This window comes from Taudactylus pleione, unplaced genomic scaffold (genome assembly GCF_031769625.1).
Source record: "Taudactylus pleione unplaced genomic scaffold, aTauple2 ptg000265l, whole genome shotgun sequence".
NCBI classification, from domain to species: Eukaryota; Metazoa; Chordata; class Amphibia; order Anura; family Myobatrachidae; genus Taudactylus; species Taudactylus pleione.
The window spans coordinates 8,055,687-8,082,405 of NW_028284667.1; the positions used below are offsets into that span (position 1 = coordinate 8,055,687).

A 26,719-nucleotide genomic window follows, 5' to 3' on the forward strand; every position below is an offset into this window, starting at 1 on the left:
TGTGTACTAAATGTAAGGTACCAATAGCGGAGGGGGAGGGTAACGCGGAGGGGTTATGTCCCCAGTGCCTGGCACTGTCACGGCCGATTATGGTCCCGGTCCCGGTAGAGGAACCTCCCTGGGCTTGTTTCGCTAAGGCGCTTACAACCCTTGTGGGCCAGCTAGCTCCGCCACCTGCGTTTACCCAGACAGGTTTGTCCCAGCGGTCAGTGGTGTCGTCACCCATGCGGGAGTTCCTGAGACAATTGATGGTACCCCACAGTCTCCCTGTCCCTTCCCAGGTTTCTCGGAGCCTGCGTAGGTTAATACTCTAACTGCATCGGTTCAGCATTTGTCCGATGTTTTACAGGGGGAGTCTGTGTTGCGGCCTCATAATAGGCCGGTGGCGTCTTTATCTGCTGCTTATGGAGATGACGATGAGACGTCAGATGATGGGGAGATTCTGGATCTATCTGACCAAGAACCTCTCCGTACCAAAGAGCCGGATGCGAAGTCCAGGGTGTATATCCCTGGTCTTATTCGTGCGGTCCGCACGGCTTTAGTTATTGAGGATATTGATCCTTCGGTGGCCAATTTCAAATATGCCTTTTTTAAGGATATTAAGGGTGAGGCTACGGTGTTCCCTCTTTCTGATCAATTAGTGGATCATTTAGAGGAGGCGTGGAAAAATCCAAGTAAACGGTTTCAGCCCCAGAGGCGCTTAGCCGTGGCTTATCCGTTTGCGGACAATTATTTTTCTAAGTGGGAATCCTCTCCGCAAGTGGATTCACATGTCACACGCCTAGTCAAAAATGCCACGTTGCCTATGCCTTCGATGTCATCCTTGAAGGATGTCACTGACCGCAAGGTGGAGATCTGCCTCAAATCCGTTTATTCCCTTGCAGGGGGAGCATCCAGACCGGCTATGGCCGTGTGTTGGGTAGCCAGAGCTATGGAGCGCTGGGTGGATAATTTGGAGGCGTCTTTGGACTCTGACTGTTCGGCTGAACAGACCAAGTTGGTGGGCATTCTCTGAGACTCGGCCACTCACATTAATGAAGCGGCCTTAGATATTTGTATGCTCACCTCTAGGATCTCCTCTGCAGCCGTGGCTGCTCATCGCACCTTATGGTTGCGTTCTTGGAAAGCGGACACGGATTCCAAAAAGGGATTAGAAGGTCTGCCTTTCAATGGGGAGGTACTATTTGGTCCAGATCTGGACAAAATAATAGCTATGTTGGCAGCAGCAAAATCTGCATGTCTTCCGTCTGCTATGATTCCTTCTAGTGCTGGTGGGTCGTCCTTTCGGCCTCACAGGGCCCAAGGTAGGCCTAAAGCACAGTCCTTTCCACGGCAGGCTGGGACCAAGAAATTGTCCAAGCCAAGAAACAGGTCTGGAGTACCAGACGTCCGGCTCCTAGGTCAGATGACAAACCTGTGGCCTGACGGTCCGGGCCTCCTTTTGGGGGATCCCAAAGCGGGGGGCCGCCTGCTTCAGTTCGCCCAGTGCTGGTCGAGGACTACGACAGACACTTGGGTTCAGGAGGTGGTCTCTCACGGGTATGCCCTCTCCTTTCGGCACAGGCTTTCATCCCGGTTCTTTACCACAGGCCTTTCCGCTACACCGGAGCAAATCCTCGGAACTGCGGAAGGTTTTGCACACTATGCTCCAGGCCGGAGTTATAGTGCATGTTCCAATTTTCCAGAGGGGCCTGGGTTTCTGTTCCAATCTATCTTTGGTGCAGAGACCTAATGGGTCTTACCGTCCAATACTAAACCTGAAGGCCCTCAACAAGTCCTTGAGGGTGCCTCTGTTTCGGATGGAGACCCTGCGGTCCATTATTCTGGCACTGGAACCTGGGGACTACATGGTGTCATTGGACATCCAGGACGCTTACCTGCATGTCCCTATTCTTTTGCGCCATCAGCAGTTCCTCAGTTTTGCAATCTGCAATGAACATTTCCAGTTCCGGGTGCTGCCTTTTGGCCTGGTGACTGCTCCACGGGTATTCACCAAGGTCATGGCGGTCATGGCGGCTCTCCTGCGGACGACCTCTTGTTGATAGCTGGGTCTCCAGAGCTTCTTTTACACCATCTGGATCTGACGATTGCGGTACTGCAACATCGCGGCTGGTTGATAAACTGGCAGTAGTCCACTCTCGCCCCGTCTCAGAGGATCCTGCCCCTCGGGGCCTTATTGGACTCCAGGCAGCAGCGGATCTTTGTGACGGAGGAAAAGATCCTGTCCAGATGGAATGGATTGCCTCAGTGTCACAAGTCCCAGACGATGGTGCTCACTCCGGAGGTTCGCCTGTCTCTAACCTGGTGGTTGCAGACGACCCACCTCAACAAGGGTCGCCTGTTCTGGGTGGCGAACTGGGTCCTGTTAACAACGGACGCCAGTCTCCGGGGCTGGGGAGCTGTACGGGTCCACACTTGTTTCAGGACAGGTGGACTCGGGCGGAAGCGGAGCTTCCAATACACATTTTGGAACTCCGTGCGGTGTTCAGAGCTCTCCAGCTGGCACAGCCGGTTCTCCAGAGTCACCCTGTGCAGGTCCAGTCAGACAACGCCACCACGGTAGCCTATTTAAACTAACAAGGAGGAACCCGAAATCGGGCAGCACTCGCAGAAGTGTCCCGTATTCTGGTCTGGGCGGAGCGCAATCTCCCAGCAATATCAGCAGTGTTCATCCCTGGAGTCCTCAACTGGGAAGCGGATTTTCTCAGAAGGCAGGACGTGCATCCGGTTGAGTGGTCTTTACACCAGGACGTCTTTCAGAGTCTGGTGGACAAATGGGGTTTTCCAGAGATAGACTTCATGGCGTCCCGGCACAACAACAAGTTGCCGGTGTACGGGTCTCGAACAAGAGACGAAAAGGCGTCTCTGGTGGATGCTCTGTCCGTCCAGTGGACATTCCAGTTTGCCTTCCTTTTCCCTCCGTTTTCTCTTCTTCCGCGGGTAATACGGAAATTCAAATGAGAAGGAGGTACGCTACTGTTGATAGCTCCCGAGTGGCCCAGACGGCACTGGTTTTCCGACCCCCAGAGTCTGTCAGTAGACGTTCCTCTGAGGTTACCATTACGACCGGATCTGCTGTCACAGGGTCCTTGTCTTCACCCGGACCTGACTCGGCTGTCTTTGACGGCGTGGCTGTTCAAACGGTCATGCTAAAGTCCAGAGGGTTTTCTGGCTCTGTGGTGCAAACCATGCTAAGAGCTCGTAAACCTTCCTCGGCAAGAATCTACCATCGTGTGTGGCATACTTTCATCCGGTGGTGTAGACCTAGAGGGTATTCCCCTAGGGACTTCTGCCTGTCTAGGGTGTTGGCTTTCCTACAGGCTGGACTGGATCATGGGCTTCGCCTGGCTTCTCTGAAAGTGCAGGTGTCTGCCCTGTCATTCTGGTTTCATCATAGGTTGCTGCGCTCTCTGACATAGGAATAGGGCGGTGCTTCGCACTCGTCCGGGATTCCTTCCCAAAGTGGTATCCAGTTTTCACATCAATGAAGAAATTGTTGTGCCGGCTTTCAATTCACCTGGACTTTCAGTGGGTGAAGCCACTTTGGATGCTGTGCGGGCCTTAAAGATTTATGTGGACCGCACTACTTCGTTTAGGAAGTTGGACGCCTTGTTTGTCCTCTCTGGCTTCCGTAAAAAGGGTTGGCCTGCTTCAAAGCAGACTTTGGCAGGCTGGTTTCGTATGGCAATTTCAGAAGCTTATCTTCATGAAGGTCTTTTAGTTCCCTCCTCTGTGAGGGCTTATTCCACTAGGTCTGTGGGTCCTTCGTGGGCAGCTAGACGTGGTGCCTCTGCAGTTCAGATCTGCAAGGCTGCTACGTGGTCTTCTGTCCATACCTTTGTGAGGTATTACACTTTTGACACCTTTGACTCTCAGGATGCTTCCTTCGGGCGGCGGATTCTCCTCTCAGCACAGTCCCCACCCTTGAAGGATACTGCTTTGGGACATCCCCAAGGTATCCTGTGGCTACCCTATGGACCCTGCAGTAGAAAATAAGAGATATGGTAAGAACTTACCCTTGTTATCTCTATTTCTACGAAGTCCATAGGGTTCCAAAGGACTCCCGCCCTGTCGCACCTTTACTGCAGATGGGCTTTATTCTGGTCACCGTTTTTTCCGTCTCCCTATGGTGAGAATGTGATGCTTGTGAGTGTCCAGATCTTTCTTCTCTCTCTTTCTTCTCCTCCTCCGGCCTATGGCTTGTGACGTAACTGAGATGCCTTGGCCCGGGGGCGGGGTATAGGAGAGGGACCCAGATGCATCCTGGGAGGCTGAAAACTTTAACTCTGTGGTGCCTGAAGACTGACGTCATCACCTATACCACAAGGTATCCTGTGGAACCCTATGGACTTCGTAGAAATAGAGATAACAAGGGTAAGTTCTTACCATATCTCTTATTATTCCCTTGCTGGGGGGGTGTCCAGACTGGCTATGGCCGTGTGCTGGGTGGCCAGAGCGTTGGGCTGATAGGTGAAGAGTCAGTGTCCAGAGACTCCTCCAAGCTGAGCAGGTGGAGTTAGTGGGTAATCTCAGAGACTCAGCCACGTACATTAATGAGGCAGCCTTGGATATAGGTCTCCTCACTTCTTCTCGGCAGCTGTGGCAGTTCGCCACACCCTACGGTTGAGCTCTTGGAAAGCGGATGCGGATTCCAAAAAGGGTTTGGAATGCTTGCCTTTTTAATGGACAGGTCCTGTTTGGCCCTGATCTGGACAAAGTTGTGGCCACTCTGGCAGCAGCTAAGTCTACATGTCTGCGATCGGCTACAGTCCCATCAGGGTCGGGTTTTTCCTCCTTTCGGCCCAGGGTAAGTCCAAAGTACAGTCCTTTCCGAGACAGTCAGGGGCCAAGAAATCTGCCAAGCCTAAGAAGCAGGCTTGGAGTACAAGACTTCCTGCTCCCAAGTCGGACGATAAGCCTTCCGCCTGACTGGACGGGCCTCTCTTTGGGGGACCCCAAAGTGGGAGGCTGGCTTCTTCAGTTCGCCCAGTTCTTGTGTCTCACCACCACGGACACTTGGGTAAGAGAAGTGGTCTCTCGGGGGTACGCCCTCTTTTTCTAGAGGAGGCCTCCCAGACGATTTTTCACCATGGCCGTCAGTCGGATCAAGACAAGACCCTGGAATTCCGGAAGGTGTTACACTCTCTGCTCCAGGCTGGAGTTATAGTGCCGGTTCCGTTGTCCCAGAGGGGATCGGGGTATTACGCCAATCTTTTTCTGGTACAGAAACCCAATGTGTCTTACCGGCCCATCCTCAACCTCAAATCCCTTAACAAATTCTTGAGGGTTCCTCAGTTCCGGATGGAGACCATGCGTTCCATCATTTTAGCGATGGAGCCTGGGGATTTTATGGTGTTGATAGATATTCAGGACGCTTACCTGCATATCCCCATTGTTTCAGCACACCGTTTCCTCAGGTTTGCAGTGATCGACCGAAACTTCCAGGCGCTGCCATTTGGTCTGGCCACGTCGCCTCGAGTGTTTACCAAAGTCATGGCAGTTATGGCAGCCCATTTGCGGATGCAGGGGGTCCGCTTGTTGCCCTATCTGGACGTCCACCTGTTGTTGGCGGGGTCTCCAGAGATACTTCAGTGCCATCTGCAACTGACAGTCTCTGTGTTGCAGACTCACGGCTGGCTGGTAAACTGGAAGAAGTCCTCCCCTGGTTCCCTCACAGAGGATGCTCCATCTCTGAGCCCTGTTGGACTCTCACCAACAGAGGATCTTTGTGACGGAGGAAAAGATCTCTGCATTACAGGCGACAGTACGCAGTTGCCTGCAGAGTCGCCGGGTGTCAATTCACTCGGCAATGAGGTTACTGGAATCCATGGTGTTGATGTTCGACATGGTGGAGTACGCCCAGTTTCACTCCAGACCTCTGCAGAAGTTGATCCTCTCCAGATGGAATTGGTTGCCCCATCGGATAAAGACACAGACAATGATGCTTTCCCCGGAGGTACATCTGTCTCTGGCCTGGTGACTGCTCACCTGAACAAGGGGTGCCCCTTTTGGATTGCGGACTGGGTCCTTCTGACAACGGACGCCAGTCTCCGAGGCTGGGGAGCGGTGACGGGTCTGCACTTCTTCCAGGGAAGGTGGACGCCAGCAGAATCTGCGCTTCCGATAAACATTCCATTGGAACTTCGGGCAGTATTCAAAGCTCTCCAGCATGCAAGACATGTCCTGCATGCAAAACCTGTGCAGGTGCAGTCAGACAACGCCACCACAGTAGCTTACATAAACCGCCAAGGAGGAACCCGCAGTCAGGCGACCTTGACGGAGGTGTCCCGCATTCTAGCTTGGGCGGAAGGCAATCTCCCTGCCATACCGGCAGTGTTCATACCGGGAGTCCTCAACTGAGAGGCAGACTTTCTCAGCCGTCAAGATGTGCATCCAGGAGAATGGTCTCTTCACCAGGAGGTGTTTCAACTCCTGTTGAACAAGTGGGGCCTTCCAGAGATAGACCTCATGGCCTCCCGACACAACAAGCAGCTACCTGTGTATGTCAAGAACAAGAGACGCAGAGGCACTTCTGGTAGATGCTCTGTCGGTCCAGTGGACCTTCCAGTCTGCATACCTCTTCCCTCCGTTCTCCCTTCTTCCTCGAGTGATTCGCAAATTCAAGCAAGAAGGCGGCACACTCCTGCTGATGGCTCCAGCGTGGCTCAGACGGCACTGTTACTCCGTTCTTTAGAGTCTCTCCGTAGACACTCCGATGCTGTTGCCTCTACGTCCAGACCTGTTGTCTCAAGGTCTTGCCATTACCCGGACCTGGGTCGTCTGTCTTTGACGGCATGGCTGTTGAGACTGCCCTCTTAAGGTCCAGGGGTTTTTCCAGCTCTGTAGTTAACACCATGCTCAGAGCTCGGAAGCCTGCGTCTGGAAGAATTTACCATAGAGTATGGCATACTTTCTTTGAATGGTGTCGCCCTAGAGGCTATGATCCTCAGGTGTTCCGGATATCCAGGGTGTTGGCTTTCCTACAGGCGGGCTTAGATCATGGTCTTCGCCTTGCTTCTCTGAAGGTGCAGGTTTGTACCCTGTCAGTGTGGTTTCAGCATATGATTGCTACTCTACCGGATGTCCGCACCTTTTTGCAAGGTGTACTTCCTATTCAGCCTCCCTTTGTTCCTCCAGTGGCTCCTTGGGATCTGGCTGTGGTCCTGAGGGCTCTCCAAAGACAGCCATTTGAACCACTGGGCTCAGTGGATTTGAAATGGCTTACAGCTAAGACTGTTTTTTTTTTTTCTGGCCATTGCTTCAGCCAGAAGGGTTTCAGAATTGGGGGCTCTCTCATGTCGGCCTCTCGTTCTCATTTTTCATAGGGACAAGGTGGTGCTTCGCACTCACCCTAGTTTTCTCCCAAAGGTGATATCTAGTTACCACATTAATGAGTAAATCATAGTGCCGGCCTTTAATTCTCCAGACCTCTCGGTTGGTGAGGCCACCTTAGATGTGGTACGGGTTCTAAGGAATTATGTTGACCGTACCAATTTTTTTAGGAAGTCGGACTCCTTGTTTGTCCTCAATGGCTTCCGTAAGAAGGGTTGGCTTGCCACTAAGCAAACGTTGGCAGGATGGATTCGCATGGCTATTTCTGAGGCTTATATTCATGAAGGCCTTCCTATTCCATCCTCTGTTAGGGCTCATTCCACTAGGTTTGTGGGTCCTTCGTGTGCAGCTCGACGTGGTGCTTCTGCTGTTCAGCTTTGCAAGGCAGCCACGTGGTCTTCTGTCCATACCTTTGTAAGGTATTATGCATTCGATACCTTCGCCTCTCAAAATGCTTTTTTCGGGTCGGTGTATTCTTCTTCCAGCACAGGAGCGTCCCCACCCCTAAAGGATACTGCTTTGGGAAATTCCCAAGGTATCCTGTGGATACCATATGGACCCTGAAGTAGAAAATATGAGATATGGTGAGAACTCACCCTTGTTATCTCTATTTCTGCGAAGTCCATAGGGTTCCACAGGACTCCCGCCCTGTCGCACCTGTACTGCAGATGGGCTTTGATCTGGTCACCGGTTTTTCCGTCTCCTTCTGGTGAGAATGTGATTCTTGTTTGTTCCAGACTTTCTTCTCTCTTTCTTCTCCTCCTACGGCTTGTTACGTAACTGGTTTGCCTTAGCTCAGGGGCGGGGTATAGGAGGGGGATCCCAGTGCATCCTGGGAGGCTGAAAACTTTAACTCTGTGGTGCCCAATGTCTGACGTCATCCGTCTATACCCCAAGGTATCCCTATGGACTTCGTAGAAATAGAGATAACAAGGGTAAGTTCTTGCCATATCTCATATTTTCCTAACAAGCACAGCATGAACCATTTAGTTGGTCTGCATGAATACATGAAAAGAAAAATTAAGAAAATGGAAATTGATCTTGATATTCTGTTATCTGTTAGATGTCGTGTATATATGTGTATAAAATTTATATACAGGTTGAGTCTCCCATATCCAAAATGCTTGGGACCAGGGGAATTTTGGATAATGGAATATCCCGTATTTTGGAATATTTGCATTTTATAATGAAAAATCTTGGGAATGGGACCCAAATATACACACACAATGCATTTATGTGTTATATACACCTTATACACACAACCTCCAGGTAATTTTATACAATATTTTCAATAATTTTGTGGCTCAAACAAAGTTTGTGTAAAGAAATGAAATTCATTTGTTTCATATACACCCTATACACACAGCCTGTAGGTCATTTTATACATTATTTTTAATAATTTGTGCCTTAGGCATTATCTCAGTCATGCCAAAAATAATCTGTATTTCGGAATATTCCGTATTTCGGAATATTTGAATATGGGAGACTCAACCTGTATTATATTGTGTGTTTGTATATGTACTCTACATGAGCGAGACACATTATTATGACCACCAACAAATAGCCAGAGTAACTACCGTGTGCATCACCGACAGCAGTTAAACAGGCTGGGGGTGACTCAATAAGGTGCTGATAGGTTGGCTGACCTCAGTGCATCCCACAGCTGCTGGAGGTTGCGTGGTGGAGTATCCATAGAGCGAACACAACGATCGAGGTGGTTCCACAGATGCTCAATTGGGTTCAAGTCCAGGGAATTAGGTGGCCAGGGAAGTACTTGGAAGTCTTGGTTGTGCTCATCCAACCACTGTCAGATATTTCTAGCCGTGTGACATGTTGCATCCCATCCGCCTCAATGAAGAGAATCGGCATGTATGGGTGTACGTGCTCTGCAAGGATGGATTCATAACCAAATTGATTGAGGGTGCCTTCCACATGGATGAGTGGGTCCAGAGAATGCCATGAAAACATTCCCCAGACCATAACGCTGTCACCACCAGCTTGGTTGCAGGGTGTTTGTTCTCCGATGTTTCTCGTCTGGCGTGCCAACGTCCATCCGTTCGATAAAACAGAAAACATGACTCATCGGAGAAGCCAACCCTTCACCAATTAGCGGAGGTCCAATTCCGATACAGGCATGGAAATTGTAGCCTTTTTCGCCGATGGACCTTCATTAGCGTAGGTGCAGTGACCTTAGTTTGCTTCGGAGCCCCATACGCAGCAGGGTTCGCTGAACTGTCGTTTTAGACACACTTCTTGTGGCCCCCAGGTTCATTTTGACGGTGAGCTGCTCCACTCTAGCGTCTGTCGGCCCTCACGCACCTTTGTAGCCGACATTCACCTCTCACATCAATGGTATGTGGTGATCCGCACTTTCCACATCGGTTATTTGCAATGGTGCCATTTGTCCAGTCACGATAAACATTCACCACATCAGCATGCGAACAGTTCACAAACTGCGCGGTTTCACAAATACAGCCACTCTTTGCCCGAAAGCCAATAATCATCCCTATTTGGAACTTTGTTAAATTGCCCCTTTTACCTATGACTGCAACAAGTGATGTGTGTAGATGCCCTATCGCACACCTTAAATAGCCACCAAGCCAGCGCACGGCACGTGACGCACTTCATGGGCTACACGCTGCCGGCGTCAAATGTAGGAGGTAGTCTTAAATAATGTGACGTGTGTGTGTATGTAATATATATATATATATATATATATATATAATATGACATGGTTTGGTGAACTGGTACCATCTCCTGGGGTAGATGGCTATGCGCAGCAGCTGAGAAACCACACATAGTCCTTTGGTCTGGTGCAACTGGCCTCAGCCAGTTTTATTATGCAGCAAAACAAAAGTAAACAAACACCTTGCCATCTGGCGCTAACTAAACACAAAAGTGATCTTAGCTCACTAATAAAACAAGGCACAAGAAGTTTTACCAGACATAGTTTACCTCGTCTCAGTGACCTGTTTCTCTCAGAGAGACACGAAAAGACTGTCCTTTCACCAGGCAGTGTCTCTCCATACTGATCAGCCTGACAACCTTAAGACACAGCCACACAGCTGAAAGCCCTAATTAGCCTCCTGTGAAGCAAACAGCCCAAAAAGCTTGTAACGCAAACCTCTTCCTGAGGTTTCAAAACTGAATCAGTATGACTTACCGCCGGCCGCATGGCCGGTGGTTCTAATCCCGGAAGCGGCAGCCTGACAGAGGAAGAAATCCCGATCGTCCTTAAGGTAAGTATAAACTAACCTAATTCTACTCCCTAACCCTCCTTTAGTGGTACCTAACCCTAACCTCCCCTTCCCCACTGCCTAACCCTACCGGGGGGGTGCCTAACCCTAAGTCCCCTCCCGGGAGCCCTAACCTAAGGCCCCGCGGCTGTCCGCGCCCGGCTTACCTTCGATCGGTAAGCCGGGTGTCGGGCTCCCGGCATAGGTCTAATGACAGGCGTAGGGTTTTCAACGCCTGACATTTGTACCTTGCCGGGATTAGACAGTCGGGAATCGAGCAGTCGGCATTGCGACCACCGGCTTCCCGACTGCTTCCCTTCAAAACACACCGGTCAGAAATCTAGGGCAAATATATCTGCCTTCAACTATGATGCCAGTGACCTTGTCACTATATACTGTATATCTGTATATGCGTGTGTATAATATAACTGTGTATGTGGTTGCATATTGCCACTTGTTTTAGTACTATCTATTCTTAATATTTATTAAGGGGTTGGGTACACGATCCCAACAGTGTAATACTGACGGTGGAAATCCTGACACATACATGTAAGTATTCTAACCATAACCCACCTTACCCGCAGCCTAACCGTCCTTGTCCCTTCCCATAGTGCCTAACCCTAAAACTCGCCGACTGGATTTCAGCCCCAGGATTCTGTCCACTGGGATGGTGACTACATCCCTTGTGGAGCGCTACACCGCAACCTTGGCACTATAAAATAGCCTGTGAAATGCGGGCTGAGGAGCGGTTATGGCAAGTTAGAGCGGCAATAATTTAAAAAGGCAAAGCCAACCTAGTTTTGCCTTTTTAATTATTGATGCTTTATAATAACTCTTTGGAACGGTGCCCGTGACTGCATCTTGCCAGCTATTATATAAGAGCCAATGGGCCTGATTCAGAGTTGTACACTATGCCAATATTTATACAGGTGGCTGATGTTTCAGAAAAAAACGCAGGTGTGTTGCAACAGATTTATAGGGGTGTCCGATCCAGCAACTGCATATTTGTATGCTGTATCACTGGTGCCAGCGTCTTAGTCAGTCAGCTGATCTGAGTAGCCTTAGGGTTACTCAGAAGGCCGATGAATGTCTGATCTGCAACCGATGCTGCGACTTTGTACTCAGATGCTGCAAAGATATTACGCAGCTGCTTGAATTTGCAACCCGCTGGTCGGTGTCTTAATACATATCCTGGTGACTGTGACATTTACATATTAACTTACATTATATGCGTAAAAAGACACAGTCCAGACGGGATAAGTGTACAACTCTAAATCGGGCCCAATGTCTCTTATTCTGAGTGCTGCATATATTGCTCACTAGCTGTTCTTATTTTTAGAAATTAAATCTGACAGTGCAACAGAATTGTGTCTGTCCTGTATACAAATAATGTAGCATCCCAGACTCCGTCTAATCTAGGCAACAGCAAAATCTCTGCTTACTTAGGGACATGGCATCTTATGGGCTTTTTCACATGTTCCTTTTTTTGTTTTTATGTTTTGAAGACCCTACTGTTTAGTGGAAGAGACTGAGATCTGTTCCCACAGCCTCCCTGGTGGAGTTATGTATACATTGACCATTTTTTTTCACCTCCCAAGAGGGAGTGTGTTGTGTAATTCTTCATGTTTCATAATGTAATTGGCATCTAGTCACTTTTTCTGTTTTATTTTTTCAGCTTTGTCTGATTTGGTGTTATATTGCTTTTGGTTGACAATCTATCTGCCTAAAGGACATGCTATGTAGAGTATTTACTTTAATTTCCTTTTTCTGTGCAATTACTTTGGTAAGGAACATTTTAACATTTATGATTTGTTCAAAAAACCGTATAAATCCCACTTTCCTGACAAATTATGGCAGGACTATATTATACTATGAGAAAAAAAATCTCATACATGTATCCTACATAATTATTCTAAATTTTCACTACACCCAACACCTAACTTTCATCCATCTGTTAATTTCAGAGACAGGGGTTTACTGTTTGATCGGGTGAGTACTTAATGGAGACAATACACAAATGTATAGTATGTGAAATTATATCTCAAATAATATTTTAACATGGAAGCTCGTTAATGATGTTCTTAGCTTTTTATTAGTTTAAAATATATTTTCATATTTAGATACAATAAATTGTCATTACTGTGGTGTAAGGCACATTGGAATCAAAAAAAGGAATGCCACATTTATTTTAGATTAACAAAGGTCCATAAATACAAACGTCAGTCTGCTATTTAAATTCTTAGGCTGGGCATACACTATACAATTATCAGGCGATAATTGTATACGCCCGATATCAGCTGATTGCCCAGATAATTGTACTGTGTGTGGGCGACTGATGGTAAAATATCATTCAGTCGGGCATGCCAGATCGTCCAGCATGTCCGACCGAAGCAATATTTTGTAGTTAAATGACATTCGGAAAAGAACGGGAAATGTCTCCTCCCTATGGGAGGAGCACAGATACCGGGGCCAATACACTGTGAGCTATCTCACAGTGTATGCCCCGTGATATTCGCTGGGTGTCAGGCTGCCAGATAAAATGTCTGTTGGTCTGACAAGCATTTTATTTGGCAGTGTATGCCCAGCATTATTTATATCTACTTTTAGTTTGTTTTTGTTTGTTTTTTTTGCTGTTTGATTTATTTATTTATTCTTTTTAAATTTTATAGTATTTCTAAATACATGCTAAGCATGCCCAGAACATACTCTGTTCCAAAAGTTAACACTTTGGTCATGCTCCGTAGAAAAGTAATTGTCCCAGATGACACTGACTTGCTGAAATCACTAGATCATATTATGCAGTAGATTTCAGTAAATGTTATTATGCTGGCTTGATAGATCTTGCAGGTACCTAGTCTATGTTGATACCCTTGTTACTGACCATGCTGAACTCTTGCTGGTTGGTCACTGTTTCTGTACTCTACACCGCAGCCTTTGGAGTCAGATGTCCCTCTGATCTTTCGCGTCCATATTCTGCCATTCAGAGATCATTATATAATAATTAATAAATTATTATTGAATAACCTGCCACATGGACTATATTGGAGCATCGAGAAATTTTACAAGTCATTTGAATATGCAAAATAATGAATTGCTGGCTCAGTGTTAACTGATTAGTGCTAGAACATACAGTGCATGGATAAAAGTATGTGGATACCATAAAATCACAACGACGTATGTTTTTTAAACATCTTGCTTAAAAACCATGTTCATTATTATAGAGGTTCCCTGCCCTTTGATGAAATGACAGCTCCCCTTTTCAGGGATGGCTTTCCACTACATTTTGCGGATTCGGCCACAAGAGCATTAGTAAGGTCAGGTACTGATGTTGGGCGATGATGCCTGGCTCACATTCTGTATTCTAAATCCTCCCAAGGTGTTGAGGTTGATGTCAGTGCTTTGTGCAGGCAATCAAGTTCATCCCACCAAACTGTTAACCAGGAGGACTTCAATTTGTGCTTGAGGTCCATGTCATGCCAACACAAGAATGGGCCTTCACTAAACTGTTGTCACAAAGTTGGAAGCACACTTCCCTAGAATTTCACTGTATAATATCATATCAATAAGATTTTCATTCACTAGAACGAAGGGTTACAGACCAAACCATTAAAAACTTCCCCAGATCATTATTCCTCCTCCACCAAACTTTATTAAAATCAATACGTATTTGGGCAAAAAGTATTGTCATCCGCCAAACTCTGAATCATTTGTGAGATTGCCAGATGGTGAAATGTGATTCTTCATTCTATAGAGCATTTTACTAATGCTCCATGAGGTGCTTTCAGCACTTGGAAGTCCCGTTCTGTGAGCTGTGTGACCTTCCATTTCGCAGCTGAACTGTCATTGTGTTATGAATCCCAGGTTAAGATTCACTTCTGATTTAAAGCAATAGTGCTGAGGATTATATGGTGTGATGGGGTCAACTGAATTGGTAGTCCTTGATAGAGGTGAGACCGGGTGGCCCATTCACAGCCTAGAGTGCTGACGTGTAATTGAGTGAGGTGTGGCCTTTGGACCAAGTTGCAGCCTTGAGGGCTGATGTGTACCTGACTGAGGTACGGCCTTGAGCCGAGTTACAGCCTTGAGAGCTGATGTATACGTGGGTGCTGTGCGGCTTTGGGGCCGAGTTGCTGCCTTGGGGGCTGTTGTGAATTTGGCTGAGGTGTAGCCTTGAGGGCTGTTGTGAACTTGGCTGAGGTGCCGTGAGGATTGTAGCAAAAAGTCCACACAGACACAGAAGTGTGACTGAGACTGGAGCAAGGTCCAATAACAAGAGTCCACTCAGACGCTGAAGTCCGGCTGAGACTGCTGGAATGTTATTGGCAGAAGGTCAACGCAACCGCTTAAGTGCGGCTGAGACTGCTGAGATGTTGATAGCAGACAGCCCACAAAGACACTGAATTGCAGCTGATAACGCTCATATGTGAATAGCTGGCATCTCACACAGACGCTGAAGTGCAGCTGAGACTGCTGAGATGTTGATAGCAGACAGCCCACACAGACGCTGAATTGCGGCTGAGACGGTTGATACACACACTGGAAACAAAGAACTGGAACACACAGGAGCTTAAAGGCACGTACTGAACGCTATCACCGGCATCTGAGCAAAGAACCAGCGGGAGAGAAAAAGGAGACAAAATTAATCCGAGCAGGAGATGACGGAGTAGCCAGGTAGGAGGACCTCACGGACAAGCAGCCCGGCATTCTTGTCTCCTAGCAACAAGCCTACAAGTCTTAAACACTGATTTTTGCGATTTACCAAGCATAGCACATTTTGTTTCAATGAAAAGATGCCCAAATATTCCCAAAGGAAGTGTTACATTATGTATTTGTCCGAAAACTGTGGTTCCCAAACTGGGTGCCGTTGCACCCAGTGGTGCCTCAGGGCACTTGCAGGGGTGCCACAGTTTGGTGGTCCAGTCCCAAATAAAATATTTTTTTGGTGAATTTGATAGGCAAAACCAGAGGTGGTGGCTGCCAATTATAAAATATGTGGCAAAAGAGAAGCACAAACCTGTTTATCACCACACAACCGACGCTAAGGGTGACAAACACAATTTAATTTTATAATTTTTGCACAGTTTCTCAATAAGAAACTTTTGGCCTAGAGGTGCCATGTAAAAAATGCTGATTCTCTAGGGTGCTGTGATTCAAAAACGTTTAGGAACAAATGTCATAGAGGGCGATTCAAATTGCTATTCAATTGTTCTGGGTGCTCATTAATTATCACCATCTTCGCCACCTATGAGACGAGATTTAGCTGTGTAAAACTGCTAAACCCATCTAAAATTCTGGTTAGGGCGCGCTAACTGATATGTCACGTTCGTTTACTTTTCATTGGCTCAAAGCCCTAAAAAGCATACCTCCCAACCGTGCTGACTCTGGCGGGACAGTCCCCATGGCCTTTGCCGTGAGGCCACGCCTCCTTTATCAGTACTTGGTAGTTTGCAAAAGATTTTCAGCATATAGAATAGATCGTCGAGTCCAAAAGTGTGATCATCCCTGTTTTAATTACTGGCCGACATTTTGGTGCCTGCTTTCTGGAGTCCACATACCGCTTGTCAACATGATTGCCGATAAGCTGTATGACTCAGACTTCCTGGTATATAGTCTCCTAGCGTTGTCTGTGCCAGCTAATTGTGCCATAATATTTGATCCTGCCAGTGCATATTTTATGTTTGAATTAGCATTACTGATGCTGGGTTTTTGTGATATTTTTTACAAACAAGACTGAACTCTGGAGTTTTCACCTTCAGGGACTGCTGTTCATACAGCCTTTAAGGTCTATCTCCCTCTCTGGCTTATGTATACTATCATCCAGAGATCATTAGACTCCTTATATCTGATTTTGCCTTAATGTTACATTCAGTTGTTATTATGGAGATGATTACTCAGTCTTCCCAATTAAACACGCTCTGCGTTCTTGACAAACCTATTGAACTGAATGCTCATTCTTTGATTATTATTTTTTTAACTTCTTTATGCTAATGCATCAAGTGTATCTGCATTTACTCAAATGTGTTGAATTTCATAAATAACAATAAAATGAATTCAAAAGTTTTATACTGTCTGTAGAGACTTCATTCTGATGAACACATTTAAAAATAAAGCAAAATACTTTTACTGCAAGAAATTGGGTTGTGAAGACTTGGCTCATAGCTTGGCAGTGTCTCTTCATTTTTTCCACTTGATGCTTTCTTTTTTCCAACCTGGCACTTGCGATGTAAGAGATTTTGTACATTCCCACATCCCACCTCCCGCTTCCCCCTCATCACCGTTTTGTATGCTTAAATTGTGCATCTGCTGCATTTACCACGGAAATTGTGACTCATACCATGATTTGTTAATGCAGGGGTTTCGCACCCAGATCTTGTTAATTCATGTCTCTTAGAACCATACTGTTTTAATTCTCTTACACTCAAAGCAATGTATCTATATATTGCAAAGATCGAGAAAGGAAACCTCTCCTAAATATGCCTTTACAGTGGACTTTATTATTATTGGCACCATTGCTAACCATGAACAAAAAAGATAGTATAAAATACACGTGTCCTCACTAGTTTTAGCTATATTCGCGACAAACAGACCCTCTCTGGGCGCCTGGTCCCGTAAGACACTAATGCTGGTTGACTCTTTTGGAAGATCAAACCTCTTTAAAGTTGCAAGTTTTTGTCACTAGTAGCCAAGGCTTTTGACAGACTATAATGATCCACCACAACATTTACCGGTGGTTATGAGGTTCTTTCCTTGGTATATTTCCCTCTTCTGATGTCACAGGGTATAATTAGATGATTTTTTGGGGGGGCAGTCCTTTCAATAATGTGAGCAATGCTTTATGTATATTATCTACACACTGCCATTCAAAAGTCAACACTTCGTAAATATACCCCTGGGGGGTCAAATAGTTTTGCAACCTAGACTATATTTTTGAGGGCAAAAATTGTTTTATCCCTTGATGTCCATGATCTTTCTGTGCATTTGTAGATTCTCTTTTGGGTTTTTCTTATTTTATTTTGTGTGGTGAGAGGGGTTGTCTCTTTCCTGAATTGCCCACATTCTGGTGGAATCGGCCCTCTCCAAGGGAAGCTGGAGTGAAACCTGTGCGTTCTGCATTAGCAGTGGTGGTGTGGAATTCCAGGTTTTCACATTTACACAGAGCCAGCTGGAATAATCACTGGCGCACAGGAAGTGTTTAAAACTTTCACACACCTGATGCCGGACAAACAGGCCAGGCGATAGGCATGGGGTGGTGGTTAGCATTAGGGTGCCAGGAACTGGAGGGTCCACAGATTTTGTAACTGCTGACTGTTAAGCACAAGGAGTGCTGTAACATTTACTATTATGTTCGCTTATTTTCTGTTCTGTGCCTGTGTGTATCCAGGCCTATGTTCACGTATGCTAAGGTGCAGTGTTTGCTGCCATTAAAAAGACAGTATCACTGAGTGCCTGTCTGGAGTCCTCATTTCAATACCCCGTGTTATGTTTATATATATATTACACACACTAGAAATATATAAAGTGATTATTAACAGAAAGTTGTGCTTACCTGCCCACCTTTAGATTATGTGGCGCTGTACATGATCTTGCTCCTGTTGGTCTGCGCCACTTCTAATGGCAACCACCAGAGATAGAGGGAGGTGGAAGTGGCATAGGCACATATGAGGAGGTACAGGGGGCAGAGTCACAGAGGGGGCAAGAATCATAGGCACAGATAAAGGGGGACAGAGGCACAGATGGAGAATGTGGCAAAGGTATAAGGAAGGGGACTAAGACATAGAAGGGGCAGAGACACAGCTGATATACAGTAGGAGGCACACATGGTGGAGGGAGGGTTAGAGGCACACATGAGGAGGGCAGGAGCAGAGGCACAGCTGATCAACCTCTGAGTGCCTCTGTGTAGCCTAGCCAGGGGAAGCAGGAGGAGGAGGACAAGTTAGGAGCTGTAGGAGACCTGGGGGCAGGACAGCTTGTAGAGGTTGAGGAAGTTTTGCTAGCCAGGAGACTGAAGTCCCTTGCGAGAGTGGGTGAGGGGAGCACACGAGCCACATCTCAAGCCTGGATCTAATGATCAAAGGCTGACAGAAGGGCCGCTGGTGCTGATAATCCCATCCCTGAACTGCTTCTTACTCACATGCATACATCTGCCTGTGAGTGAGAAGCAGGTTGCAACCGCGATCATCAGCGCCAGCGGCCCTTCTGTCAGATCCGTCCCATACACTGGTACTACCTCTTGTAGTATCCCTACTTATTCCCCTATTTGGTTAATCTGGATTCCAGTCCCCCTCAGCTCCGCCTTGTCAGTCAGTCAGCCCCTCAGTCCAGCAGGCTAACTGACTAATGTTGCACACACACACACGGTACAACCTGCACAACCAAAGATATCGCTGAGAGATTTCCCTCCAACTTTCTGTAGTGCAGGGCAAACAATTTTGGGTAGATATCTATGATAGATGTGTCAGTGAAGTCCTGTCTTTACAGACAAATCTTGACCAAATCGTCAAGTTGGCCCTCATGTACGGTCGACCATAGATATCGTTATAGTTCATGCGGGAAAGAGCGATGTTGGTCGATCATTCACTGCATAAAAATTACCAATATGAACGATTTATCGTTCAGGAAAATTGTCCCGTGTGTATGCAGCATTAGAGAACAGTCCAGACCCCTAAGGGATAGGCCCCGCTGCATCAATTAGCCGCTGCAAAATACCTTGGCTAGTAGGATACTGGCCACAGTTGGATGATGAACCCTGGGCAAAGAAGAAAACCAAAGGTATAATATGTATGGGAGTCTGAAGGAAACAGGCTTTCAACCATCGTTTGCTATCACCCGCTCGTAGCCAGTCGAGACCCTATTGAGCATAATAAATTGATAATAGCCCAATAATAGAGGCATCTGAAGCCCCCTTTTAATGATGGTGCTACTTTTTTTTTTTTTTTTTTTTGTAGAAGTTCTAAACCAGACAAGAACTTATATAAAGTCAAGAGCGCAAAATAGTGGAAATGTTCTCAAAACTGAAGCTATTAAATTGCTGCTTAGATTCAATTAAAGCTGTCTTAGTAGAATGGTGGTCACATACAGGGCTGGCCCGACCATTACGCCAGGTACGCAGCCACATGCAGGGCTATAGCATTGAGGAACCGGCCGGCATCCGAATCAGTCTGCCACCATGGACTGGACAGGAATGAGCACTGTGGTGGGGGCAGGGCTGCCTTATGACTCCTCGGATCTCCCAGCCAGTGATCCCAGTAGTCTGAACTACTGTAAGTTGAACTTTCTGGTTCAGTCATCAGGCAGTTCTGCCCCCACCCCAGGGCCCAGCCTGTAAAGTCCCCAGCAGTATCGTCAGACAGGACAGGACAAAGAAGCAGACTCAGAGGAGCCAGAAGTCAGCCCTGGCCTGGGTGCCTTTCACTTTTCTGCCAGTGCTACAGGTAAGTGTAGCCTACCTGGGAGGATCCTGGGTTAGGTGGGGGGTTAGGATGGCGGGAGCACTATGTGGGAGTGGGGGCAGGGGAAGCACTTTGTTTGATGAGGCAAGCACTATGTGGAATGTTGGGAGGGGAAAGCACTGTGTGGGAGTGAGGGCTGGGGAAAGCACTGTGTGGGAGTGAGGGCAGGGGAAAGCACTATGTGGGATGGAGGGCAGGGGAATACACTGAGATGTGGGGGAGAAGGGGGAAAACACTATGGGGTATGGTATAGCACTATGTGGGATGGGGGAGGAAAAGGCACTATTTAGGAAGGGGAGAACACTATGTGGGATGGGGGAAGGGGAGCACAGTGTGGGTGGGATGAGGGAAGGGGAGCACAGTGTGTGTGGGATGAGGGGAGGGAAGGGGAGCACAATGGGTGCGGGATGAGGGAATGGTAATACAGCATGAGTGGGATGAAGAGCACAGTGTGGGTGGGATAAGGGAAGAGGAGCACTGTGTGGGATGAGGGAATGGGAGCACAGTGTGGGTGGGATAAGGGAATAGGAGCACTGCGGAATGAGGGAATTGGGAGCACAGCGCCTGATTCAGACCCGGACGCTATTTGCGGCCGCTCGCTGGCTAAAAGGGGCCCGGTTATTTAAGTCATGTGCTCGCACTGCATCGCGTAAAGCCGCCCACTAAGTCATAGCGAGCGGTCGCACTATGCACTCGCATCTGTATAAAGATGCCCCTTTGCCACTCGCAACACACGTCATCTCCGGCAGTTATAGGATTAATCGGGAACATCGAGAGCAATCGAAGCTGCTCGCAGCAATTGTGGTAGCCTTTTTCCACCACAACATTTCGAGCAGTTCTGGCTAAAATACAACCCAGTCACGTGTGTAATGACGCTACTTTGCTAATTATGCACAACCATTAAACGTCGTTCTGTCGGTCGGGCACGCCTGCATTCGCACATCCACACCTTCGTTTTCAAGCACCTTCCCCTGTTACCACCCACAAACGGCACTATCTGTCACTCAAAATAGCGGGCGGCCCGGCTACGGGTGAGCACTTTCCCATCGCAATGACTGGTTTGCGCACGCGCATTGCGACTCATACGCATGCGCAGATTGCGAAAAATTGCTCAATGCGATCGCAGCATAGTGTCCGGGTCTGAATCAGGCCCACAGTGCGGGTAGGATGAGGGAATGGGAGCACAGTGCGGGTGGGATGAGGGAATGGGAGCACAGTGCGGGTGGGATGAGGGAATGGGAGCACAGTGCGGGTGGGATGAGGGAATGGGAGCACAGTGCGGGTGGGATGGTGACTGGGACAATGTGTTTGTTTCTTTTATACAATGCTTATGTTCTATCTATTTAGTTTTTTCTTTGGTCGCCATTGTGTTTTTATTTTTCTCCTATCTGTCGATGTATTTTTTTTTCCTAACGGGCACTATATGATGTGTGCGATATATCATTCCGATCCATGTTAGAATGATATATTGTACGATACATTGTATAGTGTGTACCCAGCTTTTAAGAGTTCGCTCCTGTTGTTGGGAAAACAGTGAGAATATAAATTAATAATAATTATGCTCTAAACTTAGCTGCACACAGTTGGGGTGAAAGAAACCTCTATACCCACTAGTACTGCCCTCAGAGCAGACGTCATTCATCTCACAGCTCCAGGCAAAATCTCAAGGTGGGTACATACAGGAGCACACATACATCGAACAGTGTGTACCCAGCTTTAGAGATTTACGGCAGCACAAGTCAATACAAAACAATCTCATAGGCTATTAAAACTGAACAATAATCTTTGTCAAGCATTGGCGTGCCCTGCACATGTAATTACGGTGTGCACCCAATGAAATTTAGTGGGGTATATTTTTCACCAAGGGGTATGTCTAGTACCACTTTCATGTCATGAATCCCCTCTCATCATGTTCTTCCAAATCTTCCCCCATATCATCATCATTCCACCATCCATCACCTCACTTACCTTTTTCCATATTATGACACAGCAGAGCCTTCAATTCACACAATGCCAAATAGAACTGGACCGTGTAACTTCTGTACTCCTCTTGTGCTTCAATAAAGCAAAATAGTTAAAAATAAAAACTTGCTGGAAATTGCCTGCCTAAGCTTTAAATGAAATGGGGGCTATATTAGTGGTACTTGGGTCATTGGTGTTTTCACAATGAGAAGAGGAGGTTTTACCTTGGAGAACCTTTTACACTGTAGTCCTGATGTGCAGCGAGATTTATATAGCAGCACAGATGGTGTAATGGTTAGCATTACTGCATCACAGCGCTGAAGTATTGGATTTGATTCCCACCACAGCCCAAACTGTGGAGTTTGTATATTCTCCCTGATCTTGTGTGGGTTTCCCCAGGGTACTCTATTTTCTCTGTCAATCCAAAAATAAACACATACTGGTAGGTTAATTGGCTCATGACAAAATGAACCCCAGTGTAGTAAGCAATATAGGGCCTGATTCAGAGATGGACGGAATTGCAGAGCCACTCACAAGCAGCTTTGCAATTCCGTCCATCTTAATGCAAATGCTAAAGGAGGTGTCACCTGCTTGCTGCATTTGCAAGCACCTTCGCGACTGATGGTGGCACCTTTGGTCAGCCTGCTGGAACTGAATCTTTCCTGCAGCCTAATCGGGTGCTGGTCACTTCAGAGGCAGACATTGGCCGCCTCCGGTGACCAGCCATGCCCCCAGAATGCCGCAGCCAGTCAATCATGCTGTCGTAGGGTGGGTGGGCTGCGTGCTCAATCACAGGACCCGTTTTGTACATGCGCATAACTGATCTTAATGTAGGTGCAGACCCCTAACCATTAGCAATGTAGGTTCATCATCAGATGAACATACATCTCTGAATCAGGCCCATAGATTGTAAGCTCCCCTAGGGCAGGGACTGATGTGAATGGCCAGATATACTCTGCTGTGGCATATGTGTGCGCTATGTATATAACTGAATAAATATATCTATGCATCCCCCCCCCCCCCATAAAATGCAATGACTAGTTTGATTTTTTGTTTTTTCTAAATGGACACCGACATATCATCTCCTCATTTGCTGAACCTTCCGGTCTGCGTTATAAAATTCTCAATCAGGCAAATTATGTTGGCACTAGTGACTTACAGTAATGGTCAATTCAAAGCAGTCACAATAGATTGAGTTAAGAAAATGTATTGCAATTGTGAATGATAAAAGTGGGATTGCTTTTCTCTGAAATGATAAATGAATAAATAGAAAAAAAATAAACTACTTTTTTATAATTATTACCACAATTTTTCAGAGAGACAGCAGCAGATTGAGGCGGAGATGCATGAACAGTATGTAGATGCAGGTCATGACCTGCACATCACCACAAAAAGATCAACGCAGCCTCCTTCCGAGAGACCTGGAGAAAGGCGTAGGATAGAGATGAAGAAACTTTATGGAGAAGATGCAGCTAAAATCCAAGGAATGGAAACTGCTATGCAGCTCAACTTTGACAGACACTGTGATAAAAAGCAACCAAAGTACTGGCCAATCATCCCATTACAATTATAAATCCTCTGAACATTTGCTATTTATTGATCGTATCAGACACGGCAGCTGTATGAACATGTAAAACTAACCAAACCATATCAGTTATACAGTTGATTATAAACGTACATTGCTATGGCAATAGTTTAATGCACTGATTAAATGTATAAATATGTTGTTTTTTTGCATATTTCTTCAAAATTTCAGTCAGTACATTTTTAGCCTTTTTAGTTGACAAGTGCTTTTGCATTCTACTAATTTTCCTTATGGACAAAGTACATATTATGTGGCAGCACATGTTTAATAAATTCAAAATATTCCACAAAATGCCAACTTTCAAGTTGTATCTGGGAGCCTGTACTGCCGACTGATAGGGGGTTATCGGAGTATGGCCGCCTTATGCCTACAGTCATATATTTCACCAGTGGAAAGTGAAGTGCGCTCTTATTTCTATTTGGCTATTGAACCATGCAGTTAATAGAAGTATCCGAATGGAAGATCTACAGTGTCTAGATAGACAGATGGTCTACAGGGTTAAATGGTCAAAAGGTTGACACAGTTTTTAATTATATTTCATGATTTTTACCTCTTAGGATGATAGTTTGGGATAGGCTGTGGAAGGGGACGGTTAGGGTTAATTTAGGGTGAGGATTAGGGTTAAAAATATGATTTAATTTTTTTTTTTAAGTGTTGACCTTTTCTGTGTTAACCTTTGTCCATGTCAACTTTTTGACCCTATTGGCTATCTATACACTGTCGATCTTTTATACCACACCATTTAATAATGACCGCCTCCAAAATACTGCATTTCTATAGCTGGGCATCCACTATACAATTTTCTGTCAGATATCTGTCCAATCTGGCTGGTTGGAATGAAAACCTGGTAATGTATGGGAGCAAATTACAATCGTCCATTTGCTCACAAACACTGGAAAATAACCAAAAATTTTGTTAAGACAAATTAGTTAACACACACAAATGTAACCAATTTGAACAACTTTTTTTTTTTTTTTTTTTTGTCCTTTTTTCAGTATTTAAAACCATATGATCGACTGTCATTTGCTCCCATACATTACGAGGTCTTCATTCCAACCAGCCATATTGGACAGATATCTGATAGAAAAGTATAGTGGATGGCCAGCTTTAGTCTGCTCTTATTATGAAGACCTTTTCTTGTGATCTCTTGTAAGCACACTCTGTACTTTGTTAAATTGTGCTTATTGTTCATTCATAATTATGTTGTATCAGTATTTTTTATGTTTATGACTAACCAAAACTAATGTAATAAAGTAAAAGTTCTTGACATGTCGAGATGTTTAGCTTATGCTCTCTTCTATGTTTTTGATTTATTCCCTCAGCGATCTAATTCATTTTATATCTGTAATTTTAGTGTGATTTATATTGCAACTTGAGTGCATTATGCAATTTACTGCTGTGGGTCTGTTCATTTCCCTCCCAAGTTCTCCTATGTGCGTTATTTGTCAGTTCAGATTCTTAGAAGGAGAGAATCGGAACGTTCTGATCTGGCTTGCACTTTGTAACAAGTCGTGCACTGAAGAATTCTGCTTTTTATGTCTCACATTGTGCCTTTGGCAGTACAAGGAGATTTTCACTTTGGTAAATAAAAAAAACTGATATTGTCTGCAATTCTGTATTGAATTCCGTAAATAAATTAACATTTCAAAGCATGAAATTCAAATTGTTAATTTTCTCTCTGCATTGCTAGCCATGGAGTAGACTATTTTGGTATTTAATAGATAAAATTTAAAACAAATTTTCATTAATTGCAATATTGTAATGTACATACAGTGGGATTCAATTAAGATGATGGAAAGAACTACAAGAATAGAAATGAAAAACCGTTGATCACTTTTCCCGAGTTCTTTAGTAGAGACAGAGACAACGGGTATTATTTCTATAAAGAAGTTCTAGCAGATCCAAGCTAAGAATTCTGTAGTTTGTCTCCGCTGAATCAATACTAGGATATAATGTATAACTACAGGGTATAATTTTCTTAACACTGTTAAATTGACCAATCGATCAGTTGGGTAATCTGTAAAATATACCCTCTATCTGTAAAATATTCCCTCTGTAGCTCAGTCAGTAGAAGAATGTTGCTGTCCATTTTGGCTTGGGGATTGCCTTCAGAATAATGCCTTGCAATAAGCCAGTACTTTTTGTGTACTACTGAAACTAAAAACTTGGAAGCCTATGGGAATGTGGTTTCTGTGGTATGTGTGTGATACAATTAGAGAGACTAAATATATAGTATAATTTGAAATATGCTCATTCCCACCTAATACTCCATTAGCTTTTATTTATTCTCCCTGCTGAGTCACTCTTGGCAGAGTATCAGTTTGAACATGACGAATAATTGGAAAATGCAAAAGGAGAATAAAAAACCCTTAGTTGACATTACAGGCATGTATTGTAAAATTCTAACACTCATATAGGGGTCTCAAAAAATGCAGACCCGCAAGTGCATTCATTTGTCATACTTAAGGGGCCTATCCATTAGTAGATGTTTTTCTGAGCGATGAAAGACAAAAGATATCTATTGAAAATTCTGGGGGCTGTGCTGAAAGATATCTGTCATGTACATGACAGATTTTTGCAAAAGACGAACGATATTGCATGACATCACGCAGGGACTGGATTTTTTTCTCTCCAGTGCTTTGTAGCTGCTGTTAATATCGTTCGTCGTTTACCGCATATAAACTGCCAGATATTTCTAATATCTGGCAGCGATATGCGATAATTGACCAACATGTTGGAAAGACGAAAGATAAAATGTATCGGCCGCGGGACTGCGCATCTGTCATCGTTCAGGGCCTATCCATTAGCAGATAAATATATTGTTCAGTCGTTCAATTTATCTGCTAATGGATAGGCCCCTAGACTGTGTTTTAAAATGTATACCATGCTTTCTGGAACTGCTACAGGAGCCACCATAAATGTGGATGGTGGAAAGAATAAGTGTCTCTTACTTTTATATTAATAACCAACTACCACTGTATGACCATCCCAATATTGGGTACTATTTTTTATATGTGTCACTGGCTGCCATATGTTGTGTTTGAGCAGAAAATGAATGGGAATCGCATTTGTAATTAAATATATACCCTAGGACAATATGCAACACATTTCAAAAGAAACATAAGTTTGTTTTGACCTCTACACAATATAAATGA

The 26,719-nt window shown here is 45.5% G+C and overlaps 1 protein-coding gene across 2 annotated transcripts in view; it reads left to right on the forward strand.

The window, feature by feature from the left end:
- Nucleotides 1-24,394, forward strand: part of GEMIN8 (gem nuclear organelle associated protein 8) — a 54,934-nt gene extending 30,540 nt beyond the window's left edge. For both annotated transcript variants that reach the window (XM_088481152.1, XM_088481153.1), the window contains exon 4: nt 23,296-24,394. In XM_088481152.1, the coding sequence (XP_088337278.1) occupies nt 23,296-23,552 (257 nt within the window). In that variant the 3' untranslated portion in view covers nt 23,553-24,394. The remainder of the gene's footprint in view (nt 1-23,295) is intronic.
- Nucleotides 24,395-26,719: the final 2,325 nt, after the last annotated feature.